This window comes from Microcaecilia unicolor, chromosome 14 (genome assembly GCF_901765095.1).
Source record: "Microcaecilia unicolor chromosome 14, aMicUni1.1, whole genome shotgun sequence".
Lineage (NCBI taxonomy): Eukaryota > Metazoa > Chordata > Amphibia > Gymnophiona > Siphonopidae > Microcaecilia > Microcaecilia unicolor.
The window spans coordinates 11,879,172-11,899,241 of NC_044044.1; the positions used below are offsets into that span (position 1 = coordinate 11,879,172).

General features: G+C 43.9%; 1 protein-coding gene across 1 annotated transcript in view; it reads right to left on the reverse strand.

Annotated features, from left to right (window-relative positions):
* The window catches only part of LOC115458289 (neuronal tyrosine-phosphorylated phosphoinositide-3-kinase adapter 1-like), a 99,485-nt gene that overhangs the window by 25,092 nt on the left and 54,323 nt on the right, over positions 1 to 20,070 (reverse strand). Inside the window, exons 3-4 of the mRNA XM_030188152.1 lie at positions 18,299 to 19,660; positions 6,053 to 6,259 (exon numbers count right to left, since the gene is read on the reverse strand). Coding sequence (XP_030044012.1) covers positions 6,053 to 6,259; positions 18,299 to 19,660 — 1,569 coding nt within the window. The remainder of the gene's footprint in view (positions 1 to 6,052; positions 6,260 to 18,298; positions 19,661 to 20,070) is intronic.

Consider the following 20,070-nt stretch of genomic DNA (forward strand, 5'->3'; position numbering starts at 1 on the left):
CATATTTTCCTAATCCTGGAGGGCTTAGAATCTGAGAGGCCCTTTTACTAAGCTGCGTTATGACACCAACGTACGCCTAACGCAACAAAAATGGCCTTACTCAGGACGCACTGAAGTATTCTGCTCTTTTACAAAGCGGCAGTAAGCCCAACGAGGGCTTACCGCTCACTAAAAAGGAAGTGCCGGCGGACTACCGCAACAGCCTGGCAGTAATTCCCACCCCCAGCGTGCGTAATTTCCAGTGCTGCAAAAATATTTCAATTTTTGTAGTGCCGGTGTGTACCTGGCGGTAATCGGGCAGCGGCACGTACTGCCCCGTTACTGTCGGGCTAGCGTGGGAGCCCTCAATGGGTGGTGATAATTGCTTCCCCCCCCCCCCCCCCACACTGAAATGGCCATGAAGTAAGTGAAAAACAAAGACCTGCCTTTTACCCGCTGCAGTGAAAGGGGGCCTCGGCGCACGTCACAAACACGCACCGACGCAAGTGTAGGCCCCCTTTTGCCGCAGCTTCGTAAAAGGACCCCTGTGTGCACTAAGCATACTGTATTTATTTAGTTTTGAAGAGTGCAGACATGACAGACCTGATCGACCTACCAACTAGAAACACATCCGAATCAACACGAACATACCTAAATCTGCACTACCCAAGCTGCAAAGGACTCAAATACAAAACAACCTACGCATCCAGTTTTTCCTACATAAGAACACAACTGTGGAACACATTTATTTATTTATTTATTTGTAGCATTTGTATCCCACATTTTCCCAACAATTTGCAGGCTCGATGTGGCTTACATTTGCCATAATTTCCAGGTAATAGAATTACAAATGGTAATGTGTTAAGTTGTACACATACATGGTAACATACATGTAACATAACATACGTGAACAGATCATGGTATAGATATATATCATGTGCATATATATGTTAAGGAAGAATAAATGATGGTAATACATGAACGTTCCTGAGTACAAAATTGGGTTGTATCATTCTTTAGGTCATCGACTATGGAGAGACCATATTCAACATAGAGATTGAAGTGGTTATGCTTATTCATTAGTGGTAAGGAGCCTTGAAAACTACGTACGATCACATAAACTTCCGGAAAACACTAAAAACTAACCTGTTTAAAAAGGCATACCCTACCAGTCCAACATAAATGCCTGATCTCTGCACCAAAACTAAAGTACGTAACGGACATAACACAACTCTTCCGTTATACGTTGCCCTAATGTAGCTGTGCCACATGAACTTTATCTTATAACAACATCACCATGTATTTGTTCACACCGCAATCTGCAAACGCCTCTCCGGTACTATGTAAGCCACATTGAGCCTACAAATAGGTGGGAACACGTGGGATACAAATGTAAAAATAAATAAAATATCACAGGCAGAGAATGGGCCCAGATGCACTAATCAGCTAGTATGCCGAGATTACTGCTACATATGGGAACCCCTAGCAAAGCAAATGTCAATCATTTTGTGCCGGTCATAACATAATCGCAACCAAATAAAATTGTCTGCCCCCCCCCCACCAGAGCTGCAGAATAATGATGCACTTATAGACAGCCTACTGACACCAATTGGGGTCCCAACCCACAGTTTGGAAAGCTCTGCCTTAGCACCTTCTAAATAGGCAGTAGTAAGTGCTCCCATGGTAATTTTTTAATATGGCCGCCTGCTAATGCTAACATTAGTTTAGGGCTAGAAATAAAACAAACAGACAAAAAGCCCTTTCTGACAACCATGCTAGAAATGGGCTTAGGGGGTCTTTTACTAAGCCGCGGTTGAGTTTTTAGCTTGCAATAGAAATCAGCTGGTGGTAAACACCAGCTGATTTCTACCATGAGCTAAAAACGTTACTTCAGCTTAGTAAATGACTCCGTTACTGTGCAAGAAAAGCCCATGTAAGGATGACCTAAGCCCTTTTACTAGTGAAGCTTATTAAAAAAAGCCCCCTGCCTGTACCTGTAGCAATGGAGGGTTAAGTGACTCACCTAAGATCACAAGGCTTTGAACCCTGGTTTTCCTAGTGTTCACCTTTGGGCTACTCCTCCATTCTAGTTTGTATTTATTTGCAATGCTTTAGGCATATAAATCAGTAGTCCTAAATAAGTTATGTTACACTAATCGACCCTAGTCATTACTAAGGACTGTAGCATAGTTCGAAAATCATTTGGATGCAATAAATGTCTTAATCTCCGCATCAATAGGAGTTTAAAAAACACACAGAACCCAACACTGCATGAATCTGATCCCAAAAAGTTAATTAGTTTTATTTCAGTTGCAAGATTTTTTGGATCAATATCAGATTCTAGATTCAGGACAATTTGGATTTCGTCCAAAATATTCAACAGAAACTTTGCTGATTTCAGTATGTGATAGTTTAAGAGTGGGTTTCGATAGGGGTGATTCATACTTGGTTACTCTCGACATTTCATCAACTTTTGATACTGTTCATCATGGTCTTCTGATTCCGAGGTTAGAATCATCAGGAATCCAAGGGCTTGCTCTGAAATGGTTTAAGTCATTTCTTAGTGATAGATTTTTTCGAGTGGAGGTGAGGTGGGATAGTTCTTCTTGGGTTGAGATAGTCTCAGGGATCCCGCAGGGGTCTGCTTTATCCCCAGTACTTTTTAACATCTATATGTTTTCTCTTAGTCCCAATCCTGACAACAGTTTACTATTTTACAAGATCTATGCTGATGACATTCAGTTTTTCATACCTATTTCCAGTTCTTTGGATAAATCTTTGGATTTTTTTGTGATTATGTTTACATACTACTACTTCTTGGATGAATGCTAATAGATTGAAATTGAATGTAGCAAAAACTCAGGTTTTGGCCTTGTCTTATTCCTCCTCAATGGAGTTTCCTATCGAATTTAAGATAGGTGGAGACACTAATTTTACATATTTGGGGATCACTTTAGATTCAACTTTATCATTTCAATCTCATATTAAAATTTTAGTGAAAAAGATTTTGTTCAAGTTGAAAATGTTGCACAGATTGAAGGGTCCCATTAAACTTCTCTGGCACTCTTACTCCCTTGTTTTTTGGTCTGTTTTGGTTTATCTTCCGCCATTTTTTGTGGTTTGTTTTGTTTTTACGGGAGATTTGGACCTTTCTCTTGTGTGCACAGATTGAAGGACCTGCTTTCTAGCTCAAATTTCGGGACGGTGGTGCATTCACTTGTGATGCCTCTATTTGATTACTGCAATTTGCTGTTTTTGAGTCTACCTGTTTACTTGTTGAAACCTTTGCAGTTAGCCCAGAATGAATCAGCTAGATTAATTTCAGGGGCTTCTAGAGTCGATCATATTTCTCCGGTTTTGTGTGACATACATTGGCTACCAGTGAAGTGGAGAGCTTTGAGTTTGATTTTCAGAGCTATAAAGGGTGAGGTCCCTACTCTTTTAGCTTCAGCGTTAAGAATTTATTGTCTACCATGACCTCTTAGATCTGCTGATAAATTGTTATTGACTGTTCCTCTTATAAACAGATTAGATTGGAAGATATTATATCTAAAACCTTTTATATTGAAGGTTCCCGTTTATGGAATGAGTTCACCATTGAATTAAGAAAGGTCAAGAACTACTTTCAATTTAGAAAACTGCTTAAGTTGACTGGGAGCTGTTAGTTTTAACTTTTTGATTTAGTAACTGGTTCATACAGAAGATATTGTTTTGTGGGGGGTTTTTTAAAGTATATTATGGATGTTATCTTTGTAAACCGCCTAGAATATAGGATAGAGCGGTGTATAAACTGTGTTATAAATAAATAAATAAATAATCCAGAATCCAAATTAACTCCCAAGTCTCTTACTAGCGTTGATAATCAGGTCAGGATTAAGGCCTAGACAAACTAGGCACTTGCCTAGGGCCAAAATGTTTAGTAAGGGCCCTCTCAGATGTATAATTCAGTGACTCTTGGGACAGATTTTTGGTAAGATAGCTGCTGTCAGAAAGAAGGGAGGGGGCAAGAGTACAGTCAGGCAGCACAGAGGTCTATCTGTTCTCACTATCGCCTGTACACTATCCTCCAGTTGGAAAGCCTCTACTGTTTGTCCTCTGCAGTCAGAGCCAGGGCTGGGGAGTTGGTACATCAAACCTTCAACGTCAACTCCTCTATTTTACTGCTGTCCGATTCCAAGTCCTAATGATATTAGGCTTTAAGAGACCCTTTTGCAAAGGCATGTAAGGGCCTATGCGTTTGCGCCTGGAGGTAATTCCGAGTTTGGTGTGCACCGAAAACCCGCAGGGGCGTTCCCGGCGGTAATCGGCAGTTGGAGCGCGCTGAACGGTTACCGCACAGGTAACGCGTGAGCCCTTACTGCTAAGTCAAAGGGTGGCGTTAAGGGCTCAATCCATAAATAGATGTGCACTGGTTTTAATTTTGTTGAACCAGAAAAATACCACACAAAGTGTGGAGGTGCACGTAATCCCCACGAAACAAGTAAAAGGAAACAGAGGAGGGGTGGGGAAGATAGGATCTATCCAAACAATGGGGGAGACGTATAATTTAAATAAACAATGATATTTATTGCAAATGGTTGACTCGGCTGACTGTAAAAGAAGAAAATTGTCTCGTCGTTGGCCCTTCCCTCACTTTGTCCCACCCTCAAGGAAATAGGAAGTTACATCAGAGGGCGGGACACAGTACGAGGGAAGGACCAACACTGCAGATTCGAGGTGCCGGGTGCACGGAGCTCAGCTGATAGGCAGATGGGGACTGTCGGGGGGGGGAGTGAGAGGCGCTGCGCCGAGAGGTCCACGCCAGGGGGGGTGCCGTGTTGCACTGCACCCGGGGGGGGGGGGTGCGCGCAGCGGCGATCCACCCCGGGTGTCAGCCAACCACGGAACGCCACTTTGCTACACTGGTCACTACATCACCTGAAAATCCAGCACAGTGTTTTTTCCTTTTCTGTCATTTGAAAGGCAGTTCCGGCAGTGTCATCACTTATTTTAGAGCCCCCATAAAATTAACAGATTTTTAACAAAGGTTTATATTTAAAACAAATACCATTTTAAAATCCTGTCTCCTGCTAATAAGGGATTGCAGAGATGCCAAGTTACCCAGTTCCAGGCTGGAGATTTTGGGATAGTCCTGGATTGCTGACCACCCCATCCTGGTGCATTATGGGACTTACAGCACTGATTTCAATGGGCAGGATCGGGCACTACAAATCCCACCCTGCTTTGGGATGTAAGTTCAAAACCAGGAGTAGCTCAGAATTCTGCAGCCTGGAACTGGATAACTTGGCATCTGTGGGATTGTACTGTTCTTTTATAGCAGGGGTTTTCAACCCAGCCAGTTGGGGTTTTCAGGATATCCCCATTCAATGGGACTTGATATACCGCCTGGTATACCCCAAAAGGCTGAGTGTACCCTAACGACTGGGTTGAAAATCCCTGTTTTACAGTAATACCTATAATCCTCTCTCACTCAAAAAAAAAAAAAGAGAACGTGATAACTAAACCTTTCCATTTTGTGAGTTGTGTTACCAAATTTTACAGTTTTTAATACCACAATTCTTTTAGTGTGAAAGGTGATATGTTTTCAGGAGGCATAAGGTGAATGACAGTGATAAATTAGTGTAGCCCAGTGGTTCCCAAACCTGGTCCTAGAGGCACCCCCCAGCCAGTCAGGTTTTTAGGCTATCCACGATGAATATTCATGAGAGAGATTTGCCTGCAGTGGTCGAGGTTGTTTGGGAACCACTGGTGTAACCTATTTGTGAACATAATAGCCATACTGGGTCAGACCAATGTTCCATCTAGCCCAGTATCCTGTTTCCAACAGTGGCCAATCCAGGTCACAAGTACCTGGCAGAAACCCAATTAGTAGCAACATTCCAAGTTACCAATCCTGGGGCAAGCAGTGGCTTCCTCCATGTTCATCTCAATAACAGACTAAAAATACTACCACAGGGTTGGGTGAGTAGGTCAGCTGACTTGAACCCACAACCCATAAATGTCAGGTCAACTGTTTTAACTATTAGGCCACCTCATTTGTGCTCTTGTTTGCGCCCCAAGCTTGCTGTCTTACCTCCATTCCGATGGCAAGCGGGAAAGGTTTGACAGGGTACAGGTAGCCCGGTCCTGCTTGGAGGTCTCACGCCACTCCCATCCAAGCTCTGCTGGGTGCGGACAGGTATCCCTGACTGTGAGAGTCCATGAGATCCCTTCTCTTCCCTCTCTGCTTTGGTACAGAGGTCGATACTGCCATTCCAGGCTTGCACCTCATCTGTGGGCTCTGTGGAAATGCATAATGACAGTAATCATTTATCTGTAAAATGCTAGCCACGACTCTACTGCATAGATTACATGGTTCTAGTAATTTCAAGATGCACTAGCAAAACTATGCAGAACAGAGGCGGGGGGTAAGTACTACTTATCATTTCTGTAGCCTGTCAATGTGTCTTGCTCAGACAAATGGTGACAGAAACCACAAGGGAAGGGTCGATACTGGATCTAGTGCTCACAAACAGTGGTAGTGTTTTCGATATCCAGGTGAATGCACACCTAATAATGATCATCACACCGTATGGTTTAATATAAGAGCGAAGGCGGAGTGCGGATGCACAAAACTCAAAATACTGGATTTCATACGTACTGATTTTGATAAAATGGGGAAATACCTGAAGAAGGAGCTGTTGGCATGGGAAGGCGTAGGAGATGTGGAAAAACAGTGGTCCAAGCTAAAGGCTGCTATAAATATGGCGACTGATCTTTTTGTGAGGAAAGTAAACAAAAACAAGAGAAGCAGGAAGCCTATATGGTTCTCCAAACAAGTAGCTGAAAAAATAAGAGCAAAAGAGGCTTTGTTCAAGAAATACAAAAGAACGCAATGAGAGGATCACGGAAAAGATTATCGAATAAAACTCAAAGGCGCGAAGAGGGGAGTATGGCTAGCGAAAGCGCGAGCGGAAGAAAAAATGGCTAAAGATGTAAAGAGAGGTGACAAGATCTTTTTCATATATATTGGAGAAAGGAGAAGAGAGAGTAATGGAATTACGAGACTGAAAGATAATGAGAATGGCTATGTGGAGAGTGATGAAGATAAAGCGAACATGCTAAACAATTATTTCTCTTCGGTATTCACAGAGGAAAATCCTGGAGAAGGACCGCGGTCGGCTGCCGAGGGAATGTCTGGGAATGGACTGGATACTGCGCCGTTTACGGAAGAAAGAGTTTATAAACAGCTGGAGAATCTGAAGGTGGACAAAGGTATGGGGCTGGATGGGATACATCCCAGAATACTGAAGGAGCTCAGAGACGTCCTGGTGGGACCTCTTAAAGATTTATTTAATAGATCTTTAGAGACAGGAGAGGTTCCGCAAGATTGGAGACAAGCAAATGTGGTCCCTCTTCACAAAAGTGGAGACAGAGAAGAAGTGGGAAACTACAGACCGGTAAGTCTCACGTCGGTGGTAGGAAAAATAATGGAGTCGCTGCAGAAAGAAAGGATAGTTCACTTTCTAGAAGCCAACGGGTTACAGGACCCGAGGCAACATGGCTTTCCCAAAGGAAAATCCTGCCAAACTAATCTTATTGACTTCTTTGACTGGGTGACCAAAGAACTGGATGAAGGACATGTGCTAGATATAATCTACTTGGACTTCAGCAAAGCCTTTGATATGGTCCCCCACAGAAGACTCGTGAATAAGCTGAAAGGGTTGAACTTAGGACCGAAAGTGGTGAACTGGATAAGAAACTGGTTGATCAAGAGGTGGCAGAGGGTGGTGGTAAATGGAATCTGATTGGAGGAAAGGAAGGTGAGCAGTGGAGTTCCTCAGGGGTCGGTGCTGGGGCCTATTCTGTGTAATATATTTGTTGGAGATATTCCTTTAGGGTTGGAAGGAAAGGTGTACCTTTTTGCTGATGACATGAAAATATCCAATAGAGTGGATACCCTGGAGGGAGTAGAAGCGATGAGAGGGGATCTCCGAACCTTAGAGGAATGGTCGAGGGTCTGGCAGTTAAAATTTATTGTAAGGCAATAACTATTCTGGGTTTAAGAAAACATTCATTTTCTAATCAGTAAACTGAAAAACATATAAAGAAACCAACCAAAAATTATACATATAAGGTCAAAACCAAACCCTATATTGGTGTGAAAAAATTATTATATTTATAAAAATGTCACTTGTGCTCAGTTTTTTTTTTTTTGGTGTATTACAGCGTCCCGAAGACTCAAGAAATGCAACAACACCATTCCACCATCATAGCACTCCCTGCCTCCTGTACTGTATTTCGACTCTAAATAATCACAAAAATATGATCATTCAATAAAAATAGCTACTTAGCTTGCAAAAACTTAGGTGGAGGATCTTCTTTCCGTCATCAAGGTAATGTTGCTATGCAGGAACTGGTGCAAGCCCCGCAGTGGTGTAAGACTTTTTTACTGCAAAATCACTTTCTCTGTGACTTCATTAGTTAAATATCTTTGTGTTGACGTACATGGAACTCTCAGCGGCCATTTTGAATCCCGAGACCGTCACAGTAACAGGATGCAGGGCAAGGGCAGCGCTCCTGGCAGGAAAGAGGGGGCTCTTTCCCGCCCCGAAGAGGTCACTAGACCACCAGGGCAGTAGATAGTACGTAAGGGAAGGAGAGGCTAGGATAGGCGCGCCCACCCGGACAAACGGGCAGACTGGCAAAACCCGTCCGGAAGCCCGGACATGTCCTCAAAAAGAGGACATGTCCGGCTAAATCCGGACATATGGTAACCCTAGCTCCACCCCACACTGAGATTCCATGAATCAAGACATCCTCCAGTGTGAGATGGACTCATAATTATTTCCATGCTGGGTTCCTCCCACACAGGGCTTCAATATAACAGAGGGTTACATAAAGCAAAACACAGTGACTTACAGGCACTTGCCTAGAATCAAAACCAGAATTAGAACTCATTTCTCAGAGCCACTATCCTCATATACTCGGTCTTATTGTTGGCTTTGCCCATTTCTTTGCCCTCTGTCACCATGCTATTCTTTTTCACCTGTTCCTGATTAAGGAGCAGTGTGATGATTCCAGCTCCTGCCACAAAAGCCTCCCAGAATGTTAATTACAAATGCTGTGAGGCTTATCTGAAGCCTGCAGCATCTTGTCCGCTGGCAACACCTCCTGCATGTTGTTATGGTGATACTTGCAAAAGCTGAAGTGCTCAGCATGGAAGATGAGAGCAGCTGCTATATCCAAACAGGCTGCACAACTGTGAAACAATGCTGCAAAGCTTAGACAAAGGGTTAATTTACATATGGCCACTTGCACTGGAGTGCATCTTACAGGCGGGCAAGCTGTGGCCTAAACAGCAACGTGGTAGTAACATAGTAGCACAGCAGATGATGGCAGATAAAAACATGTACGGTCCATCCAGTCTGCCCAACAAGATAAACTCATTGTATGTCATACTTTATATATATATATACCTGACCTTGATTTGTCCTTGCCATTTTCAGGGCACAGACCATAAAAGTCTGTCCCAATCTCTGCTAAGCTTTTGTGGATCCATTCCTTGTAAACAGGATTCCTTGGTGTTTATCCCACACAGTTATGAATTCCATTACCGTTTTCATCTCCACCACCTCCCGCAGGAGGGCATTCCAAGTATCTACCACCCTCTCCGTGAAAAAATACTTCCTGACATTATTTCAGAGTCTGTGTCCCCCCCCCCCCCCCCCCCCAACCTCAGTTAATGTCCTCTAGTTCTACCGCCTTCCCGTCTCTGGAAAAGGTTTGTTTGCGGATTAATACCTTTCAAATATTTGAACATCTGTATCATATCACCTGTGTTTCTCCTTTCCTCCATGGTATACATGTTCAGGTCAGTAAGTCCTTCCTCGTATGTCTTCCAACGCAAATCCCATAACATTTTTTAGCTTTTCTTTGCACCGCTTCAAGTATTTTTACATCCTTAGCAAGATATGGCCTCCAAAACTGAACACAATACTCCAAGTGGGACCTCACCAACAACTTGTAGAGGAGCATCAACACCTCCTTTCTTTTGTTGGTTATACCCTTCTATATGCAGCCTAGCATCCTTCTGGCCACAGCCACCTCCTTGTCTCATTGTTTCTTCACCTTCAGATCCTCGGACACCATCACCCCAAGGTCCCTCTCCTGAGTCGAGCCTACCAATCTCTCCCCTCCTATCTGGTATCTCTGTTTTGGGTTTCTGCACTCCAAGTGCATCACTCTGCACTTCTTGGCATTAAATTTTAACTAAAAACTGAAAGAGGAAAAAATAAATCAATGAGACCTCTCCAATAAATAACTTATAATTAGGTATTTTAAACACTAAATAAAATGAAATGAATAATGTAAAGTATGTGGTGATAAACTCAAAATGTAGTGTAAATAAATATAATATAGTGTTGAGAAGTGAGCAGTTCACACGTCAGTCATAAATATAGTGACTGGCTGAGTACAGAATCATCATTGCACCACTTCCATTACTTTTCCAATAACCAAAGTGAGTCTTACCGGCCTGTAGTTTCCAGCTTCTTCTCTGTCACCACTTTTGTGAAGAGGGACCACATCCTCTTCTCCAATAGCACATCATAATTAACCTTTTACAACGGAATTAAAAACAGCACATAAATAACTGACCACAATAGGATAAAAGAGAGATTCAGAGAAAAAGGAGGTCAGTGGCAAATGAAGAGGGTCAGGAAAATAACCTTCATCTAATAAAGGGCTCAAAAGCCTACTTAAAAAGGCAAGTCTTCAAGGCAGTCTTAAATTTAGGGCAAGAGGTAATGGATTGCAAATCCGTGAGGAAATGTTTCCAAAACTATGAGGCACAGCAACAAAAGGCTGTCTCGTGTGAGGTAATGGAGACACACACGCCAATAATAGGCATAACCAAATGGTTAGTCCCGGTGGATCTGAGTGAGCGACTTGGCTGGTAAGGAATTAGAAGAGAAGCTAGGCAGGGTGGCATCACAGAATAGTAAGCATTGTGAGTCTCGGCAGTAGTAAGGTTGTATAAAATCTGTTCTGAACAAGCTGTAGACAGTAAATTTGGTAGGATGGGGGACCGACTAACAAAGAGTTACAATAGTCTAGTTATTCAGAATCAGTGCATGAAATAGGGTATTTAAGGCCTTATTATCGAGATATGGTTTTAAAGACCAGATTTTCCTAAGAGTTGAAAGAATGTTAGAGATCTTGAATGAGATGTGTTTACAGAAACTAAGCTTTAGGCAAATGTCACACCCAAAGAGCAAATTGAGTCCTTTAAAAGAGAGTTGGTAAGATTGAGGAGAATCTGGGCCTGAGAACCAAATAACCTCACGTGTGCAAGGATTCAGAGAGAGCTTGTTATAATTGAACCAAGAGCATAATTGGTTCAAACCAGCAAGAACGGTATTTTGAAAAGATTGGTCCCAAGTGTTGTTAGCTATCAGGAGCTGAATGTCATCGGCATAAATATAAGGTGAAAACCCTGACTGCTGAGCAAATATGGCAAATGGAGATAAAAAATATATTAAACAGACAAGGGGCAAGGCCTGAGCCTTGTGGAACTCTACTTGAAAGTGGAAATGAGTGAGCGAGAATACCTGGAAAAGATGATTAGAGCAATACAAGGAAAACCAGTTAAACACTGACCCTCACACTCCAGACTCATGTAGACAAGACCAGAGAAGAGAGTGGCCAACTGAATCAAATGCTGGCATGAAATCCAGCTGAATCAAGAGGACAATTTTAGATGCATCCAAATGGCAAACCAAGTTGTTAAGCTGAACAAGACTTTGCCCTGGGATTTCAGCGTCATCCTTAAATCTCTTAAGAAGCTGCCATTTGAGCCAATGCTTCACTCAAGCCTGTTATCTGGAACATGCTCTTTCTAGTAGTGGTTACCTCAGTTACTCTTCCACATCTACAAAAAACTATCCATCTTCATACTCAGTGGAAGAGTACAATCTTGACGAGACACAGCTTTACCCTGATGCAGCCTATTGGTGAAACATGGGTCGTATTGGTTGTGGGTCTCTCTGTGCAAGCTAAGTAAAGTTGAAAATGATAAAAAAAGGAGTGGCCTAGTGGTTAGGGTGGTGGACTCTGGTCCTGGGGAACTAAGGAACTGAGTTCAATTCCCACTTCAGGCACAGGCAGCTCCTTGTGACTCTGGGCAAGTCACTTAACCCTCCATTGCCCCAGGTACAAATAAGTACCTGTAAGCCGCATTGAGCCTGCCATGAGTGGGAAAGCGCGGGGTACAAATGTAACAAAAAAAAAAACATAATCTGTTTTTACTTCTAGATCCTGTGGGTGTTTTTCTTCCGTTGTTTATATGACCTTAACTTTTTCTTTTTTTTTTTTACATTTGCAATGATTAGAGGCCAGTGGACAATATTAGACCTTATTGAGGTCTGTGATGGTCCTTATTATTATTATTATTATTATTACATTTCCCACTCAAGCAGGTTCAATGCGGCTTACATAGTAATAGGGATTACAGGATATTGATAAAGAAAATAAAAGTTAATTATAACAGAATAAACAAAAGTGATGGGTAGGTAGAGAAGGACAGGGGTGAAGGAATAGGAGATGTGTGGGCAAGGGTAGAAGAGGCAGGAGGGGGATGGATTACTGGATAAGCATATAGAATTTTGGTGGAAAAGATAGTCAAGGTCATCGTCATCGTCGTCTTCTGGATATGTGATGGGTAGTAGGATTCATAGAATTAGTTTGGGTCATTTGGATAGGCTTGCTTGCAGATGGGTTTTTAGTGGTTTCCGGAAGGAAAATCACATTAAATGTACATTAAAAATATTTCATTATCTATAAGCACCATCTATAAGCATAGAGGGCCAGATTCTATATTTGGCGCCTAAAAGATCCACATGGTAAACATTTCCAACTAAGCGTATTCTATAAGCGGTGCCTAGATTTAGGCACAGTATATAGAATATGCTTAGTTGATATCCCAGTGTCTAAAACATTTATACCAATGAAATGTGGCGTAAAATCCCTGCACGTAGATTTACACGCACTGGGCCATATTCTATAACTATGCGTGTACATTTTGGAACGCCTACAAAATGCCCATTTCCCCGCCCATAGCCACACCCCTTCTGAACTGCACGCATTAGAATTTAGGCACAGTTCATTACAGAATAAACGTAGCGAGTTGTGCGCACAAATTCTAATTATTACTAATTAGTGCTTATTATTGCTTGTTAAGTGTTGTTATTATCAACGCTGATTAGCTTGTTAAGCCATACGCCTGGATTTCAATGCGGCTCTCTAGGAGTACTATGTAGAGTCCCGGGAAGATTGAATATTAAATACTGACATATGGAAATTGTATTTTTTGTGGATTGTTGCTTTCCCATTGTTTTGTGGTGGTTTAACTTTAGGTGACAGCATTTATGCCAGCCAAAAGCTTGTTCGCGCCAACCTACTGGCATTAGGCATGTAAATGCAAGTATTCTATAAAACCACATATTAATGCTGAGCATGCCCCGACCAACCCATGCCCCTCCCATGACCACAACCTTTAGGAGATGCACGCTATAGAAATGGAGGGCTAGATTCTATATATGGTGCTGAAAAAAGAGCTATTCTTTAAGCCATGCTAAAATTTAGGGGCAGTTTTATAGAATAGCGCTTGCGCCCAGGAATCAGGCCTAACTTTAGATGAGTATCAGTTGATATACTGGTTAAATAAGAATTAAAAATAGAAACTAAAAATAAGAATAAGAATGTTATAAGAGACAATCAGTGGCGTTCCTAGGGTGGCTGACACCCGGGGCGGATCGCCGATGCGCCCCCCCCCCCGGGTGCAGCGCGCCCCCCACCCCTGGCGAAAGGACCCCCCCCCGGGTGCAGCGCGACCCCCACACCCCCGGCGAAAGGACACCTCCTCCCCGGCGAAAGGACACACACCTCCCGGGTGCATTTTTACCTGCTGGGGGGGTGCCGCGCGCCTGTCGGCTTTGCTCGTTCCATGCTTCCTCTGCCCCGGAACAGGAAGTAACCTGTTCCGGGGCAGAGGGAGCATGGAACGAGCGGAGCAGACAGGCGCGCGGCACCCCCCCCCCCAGCGGGCGTGCACCCGGGGCGAACCGCCCCCCCCCCCCCCCCCCCCCGGTACGCCACTGGAGACACTACATACATAGTGAACCGATGAAGAGGTGGGTGCTAGATCCATTGTGATGAAAGTTAGTTGGCAATGAGCACCGCAGAGGTCACTAGGAAATAGAGAATATATCGATGAAATGAATTGACTAACGAACGTGGATGACTTTATTTATTTATTTGTTACATTTGTATCCCACATTTTCCCACCTATTTGTAGGCTCAATGTGGCTTACATAGTACCGGAGAGGCCTTTGCAGGCTCCGGTGTGAACAAATACAGGGTAGCCCTGTAATAACTATACACTTGGGAACTGGCTGTGTGGTTTTGATAACTCTAGGCCAGGGGCGTAGCCAGACCGGCGGGAGGAGGGGTCCAGAGCCCGAGGTGAGGGGGCACATTTTAGCCCCCTCCCCCCCCGGTGCCGCCGACCCCCCACCACCACCACCAACTTTGACCCCCCCGCCCCCCGACGACGACCCTCTCGACCCCCCCTGCCATCGCCTACCTTTGCTGGCGGGGGACCCCAACCCCCGCCAGCTGAGGTCCTCTTCTTCCTTCGTTCTGTTTCTGAGTCTGACATCCTGCAGGACGTCAGACTCAGAAACAGAACGAAGGAAGAAGAGGACCTCGGCTGGTAGGGGTTGGGGTCCCCCGCCAGCAAAGGTAGGCGATGGCGGGTTGGCGGCAGGAGGGGGGGTTGAGAGGGTCATCGGCAGGGGTCCAGGGCCAAATCTACAGGGGCCCAGGCCCCCGTGGCATAGCTATGCCCCTGCTTTAGGCATGGCCACTAGCTCCAACTGAAACGCGGTAGAAATGTACGTGCCTAGATTAGGTGCATATCTATAACAATTTTAGGAACGCCCCCATTCTGCCCATGAGCTGCCCGTTTCCACACCTCCTTTTTCAAAACGCATGTAAATTTTAGGTGTGTATCCTGTGCCTAAAATTTACATGTATAAAATTCAATTAACTTTAATTAGTGCCAGTAATTGTTAAAAACCCAATTATTGGTGCCGATTAGTTTGTTATTCAATTAAATTGCATGCTCACCCAAATTTATGTGTGCAATTTTTGGCAATTTTACAGAATTAGAGGGTAAGTGTGCTGTTTATAGAGTAGGGGCGTAGATCAGTTCCATGCTCAACTCCTAATCATTGCCAATTAGTGCTTCTTAAGCCCAATTTTCGATGGTTATCACCAATTAGGTGCTAAACAGGCAAATTAGTTTACCTTCACAAGTGACCCTATGTGGAATGAGAATAAGCGGTTATTGTTTTCATTTTGGATTTTATGTTTTCATTTTACTTTCTGTTTTAGTTCTGTTGTGCGATTGCTGTATGACTGGCTTTTCTGTCCTATCTTGACACTGACGTTCTTATGCTTTGTGTAATTTTGTATTGTAAACTGCCTAGACCCAATTCTTTTGGAATTATGGCGGGTTATCAAATTTCTAATAAACATAAAATATATTCTATTACTGTATGTCCAGGGAGTTATTGTGTAAAACACACACAGGCCTCCACCTATTTTCTGGCCAAACTACACCCCTAGTAACATATATATATAGGGTCAGATTCTATATGTGGCTCCTGAAAACTCCGCGCAGAATAAATTTCTGCCTAAGTGTATTCTGTAAGCGGCGCCTATATGTAGGTGCACTATATAGAACAAGCTCAGTTGATATCACGGCACTTAAAACTACGCAAATCCATTTACACCAAGGGAAATGTGGCATAAATGCCAGCAAGTAGTTTTAAACACACAGGAGCATATTCTATAACAGCGTGCGTAAATTTTGGGATGCCAATGAAACGTCCATTACCCTGCCCATAACCACGCTCCTTTTTGGCCACGGCGCGTTAGAATTTAGGCACAGTGCATTATAGAATGCACTTAGTGAGTTGTGTGTGTAAATTCTAATTATTGCCAATTAGTTCTCATTATTGCTCGTTATGACTTGTTATCAATGCTGATCAACTTGTTAAGCCTATTAAGTAATGCACGTTGTTACAGAATACACTTGGATTTCGGCGCGGAATTCTAGGCGCGATATATAGAATCCGGGGGGTAGTGCATAGTGCACTCCCTCTTGTCGGCACATGCATTTCTATGCATTTATGTGGCCACACAATGTTTAAAAAGGCCTTTTCAGCAGAGTGCACACTCTTAACAACACAACCGCCTGAAATGAAAATAAAGGTACACAGAACAAATCAAAGGGGTCAATATTGATTGCATCAATCAATTTGTCACCAGTGAACATTAACGCATTGCTCTTTATATCTTATGCCTGAAGTGAACTGTTTATCCAACTTATTTTATAATTTACCTTAACATTTATGAACTTTAATGTAACAATACTTTGTATTTTTTATTCCGGAAATGGCGATCGCCATGACGACATAATGTAAACCACATTGAGCCTGCAAAAAGGTGGGAAAATGTGGGATACAAATGCAACAAATAAATATTCAGCTGGTAGCACTTAGGGGGTCTTTTACTAAGGCACGCTAGTGTTTTTAGCGCACGCTTATATTTAGGGCACACTAAACGTTAGAGACGTCCATATATTCCTATGGACATCTGTAATGTTTAGCTTGCCCTAAATTTAAAACAAATCGGAGAAAATTTTTCTTCACCCAACACATAATTAAACTCTGGAATTCGTTGCCGGAGAACGTGGTGAAGGCGGTTAGCTTGGCAGAGTTTAAAAAGGGGTTAGACGGTTTCCTAAAGGACAAGTCCATAAACCACTACTAAATGGACTTGGGAAAAATCCACAATTCCAGGAATAACATGTATAGAATGTTTGTACGTTTGGGAAGCTGGTCAGGTGCCCTTGGCCTGGATTGGCCGCTGTCGTGGACAGGATGCTGGGCTCGATGGACCCTTGGTCTTGTCCCAGTGTGGCATTACTTATGTTATGCATGCTGACGATTACCACCTGGTTAACATGTGAGACCTTACTGCTACGTCAGTGGGTGGCGATTAAGGTCTCAGGCCGAAAATGGAAGCACGCTGGTTTTAATTTTGCTGTACATCCATTTTCGGCCACAAATAAAAAAAGGCCTTTTTTGCAGGCCTGCTGAAAAATAGACCTGCGCACGTCCAACACATGCGCCTACACCAGCAAAGGCCATTTTTCAGCGCGCCTTAGTAAAAGGGCCCCTAAGTGTGATATTCCGCACTTAACAGGTTATAGGGACCAGCATAAAGATAGGACTGACTTTTATATGGTCCAATTTATGAGGTGACCTTGGCCAGTTGAGTATTGCTGCTTCATCAGCTAAGTGCTAACTCCGCCCCTGGAACACCCCAAAATAGTTGGGTTTTGCTTGGGGAGCTAACTGGTCATTTTCAGCAGCATTAACTAATTAAGTGGAACTGAAAATGACCAGTTAGCCCCAACAAGCGATTTAACCGGCCAGGAGCCATTTTTGGCTGGATAAATCACTTAGAATATCGACTCCAAAATGGGTAATGCTCCAAACAGCACAGGAAATAAAACAAACAAACATTTTTGGACTGTCCATCCCTAAAAGAAACCTGTGTTCAAGGTGCCTTGGGCCATGGCTGTTTTTACCCCCAGTTCATCTCTGGACTTAACAGTTGCTGTTTTTCTGAGATCCAATGGGACTAAAACCAGGCCTTAGTTGACTTCTCTTCAATAATCTGAAGCCACGGGATCACCTCAGTCAAACCACTCTAGAAACAAGTTATTGGGAGTGGATATACTAATTTACCACATACTGGACTTCCAAATTGGCTTAAGACTCCTGCACCAGGTGGTTAAACATCAGGCTGGGTGCCCATTTTAAGAACCAATCCAATCTTTCGGCGGCCTTTTACACGAGTGATGCTGATTGAGGATTTCTCCCCCTCTGTATGTGTGTGTAAATGATATTGGCCAAGGTCCCACATAGTAAGGCAAAATATTAGTCAGTCCCTCAGGATATAGTATTCTTTGACATAGAAGGACTATAGATGTGGTCCAAAAAACCCCATAATTTAATGCTCTCAACACCAGCCATGCCTATAGTACCTTACTTGGGCATATGCAACATATTTTACCGGCAATATTCAGGAATTTTTTTAATGGCTAATTTGAAATACCATTGGATTTATGATAACAATCCAGACTTGGAATCCATCTCTACATACAACAGAATGATGGAGGGAATTATAGGCCTAACACACTTACTTTCACGGTCCTTGGATGTCCGGCTGCACGAGGGCTTCCTATGCAAAGCCCACCCCGAGAAAAAGGGCTGTTCCTCTGGAGGACTGGCCACACCCCTGGAGTCTGAGTTACTGATCACATGAGAGCAAGAGATACTGGCAAAGTTCCCATGGTCATGTACTTGAGTCCTGACCGTGGGCTGAGGCACAGAAGAGGAGCAGCCTTTGGGGGCTACTACGGATTTAGCGCCATCATAGGCAGGTGGTCTCTTTGTTCCAGCCGAAGGGTAGGTCCACAGCATGCTCAAAGGAGATTGCGTCGGTTGCTCCTGCAGGCTATGGGGTGTAGAGCTCCTAGAGAGGACTGAGGCAGACTTGCCTTGAGCAGTAGTTCGACCAGTGGAACAGAGCAAACCATGGACCACTGATATCTCCTTCTCTGTTTTTTGTTCAATAGAAGCTTGAGGCATGGGAAGCACAGAGTGGGTGACCTTCACTGCAGAGTACACCATTGTGTATGAGACAGCTTTGTCCTTGGGCTGCCCAGAAGACTGAGGGACTGGAAGTAGTGAGTGAGCTGCAGCTACTGCCTTTGCTGGGGGGCAGATCATGCTGTGAGAATTAGGAAGCTCCTTCCCTGGCCGGTGATGGCCAGAGGCTTGAGGTGGGAGTGGGGTAGAATGGCTTCTCGCTCTACCAGAAGGGCAAAGCAGACTCTGATCCTTGTCCTCTCCTCCTCCTCCTCTCTGCTGCCCAGGCACTTGGGAAGTTGTTGGCATTGATGAAGATTCCTTGGGTTGGGCACCCTGCAGCACAGGAAGTTTGGAACCCTGCTGTGTTGTCACTGCCGCACCAGCCTTTGAGCCCTTCTGGGCCTTCGCCTGAGGAAGTGCCAGGAGCGGAGGACGGTGCTGAAGAAGATTGGGGAATGGTGGTGGGATTTCACATGGAGACATTTTGGCTAGGGGAGGAGTAGGGATTTTAGTGGCCTCTCTCCTAGTCTGGTCCCTGGCCACCATTGAAGAGTACCCATTGGCCCTGGGGTCAGCAGAGTCCTCCAGAAGTGGGTACTTCATCTCTTCATATATGGCCTCGCATTCATCAGACTCCTCATCTGGGGTACCCTGCCCCCTGAAGATATCCCCTACCATCTCTATGTAGACTGGCTCCTCTTCCTCTGTGTCAGAGCTTCTGACTTTCCGATGTGAGTCTGTCCCTCGGAAATCACGTGGTGCCCCTGCTCCAGAAGCCAGCACAGCCGGCGAACGGCCCAGACATGTTTCATCAAATGAGGCAGACAAATGTGTGTTAGGACTTCGCTTTGGCTTCTGGGGTGGAATTTTTCTTGTGAACTCGCGACTTTCAGCTACCATCTTCACCAATCCTGAAAAATGACATACAGAATTATTTAAATCAAACAAAATAACATTGTACACATAAGGATGAACATTTTTAAGACAACTAATATAAATCTGGGGCTGAGGGGTCGATATTCAAAATTATTTAAGCAGGTAGAAGAGGCTCAAATTGTACCCTGAAGTACCACTGAATATTTCTGGAGACTTCTGATGTGGACAGAGCCTGGGCGGTCCATGGTTGGGGAAGTTGTAGCAGCCATTTTCAAGTCAGAGCCATGATGGGCAGGAGCAAGTGGGCATCACTTATGCCCTTTGGACCTTAGACTACTAGGGAATGTGAATGTAGGCCCTTGAGAGCTATAGAGAGTGGGTAGATTAGGGAAACACCTGCTCTTGGGGAAGGGTTCAGGAGGGAGGGGGATCAGAACAGGGGTTG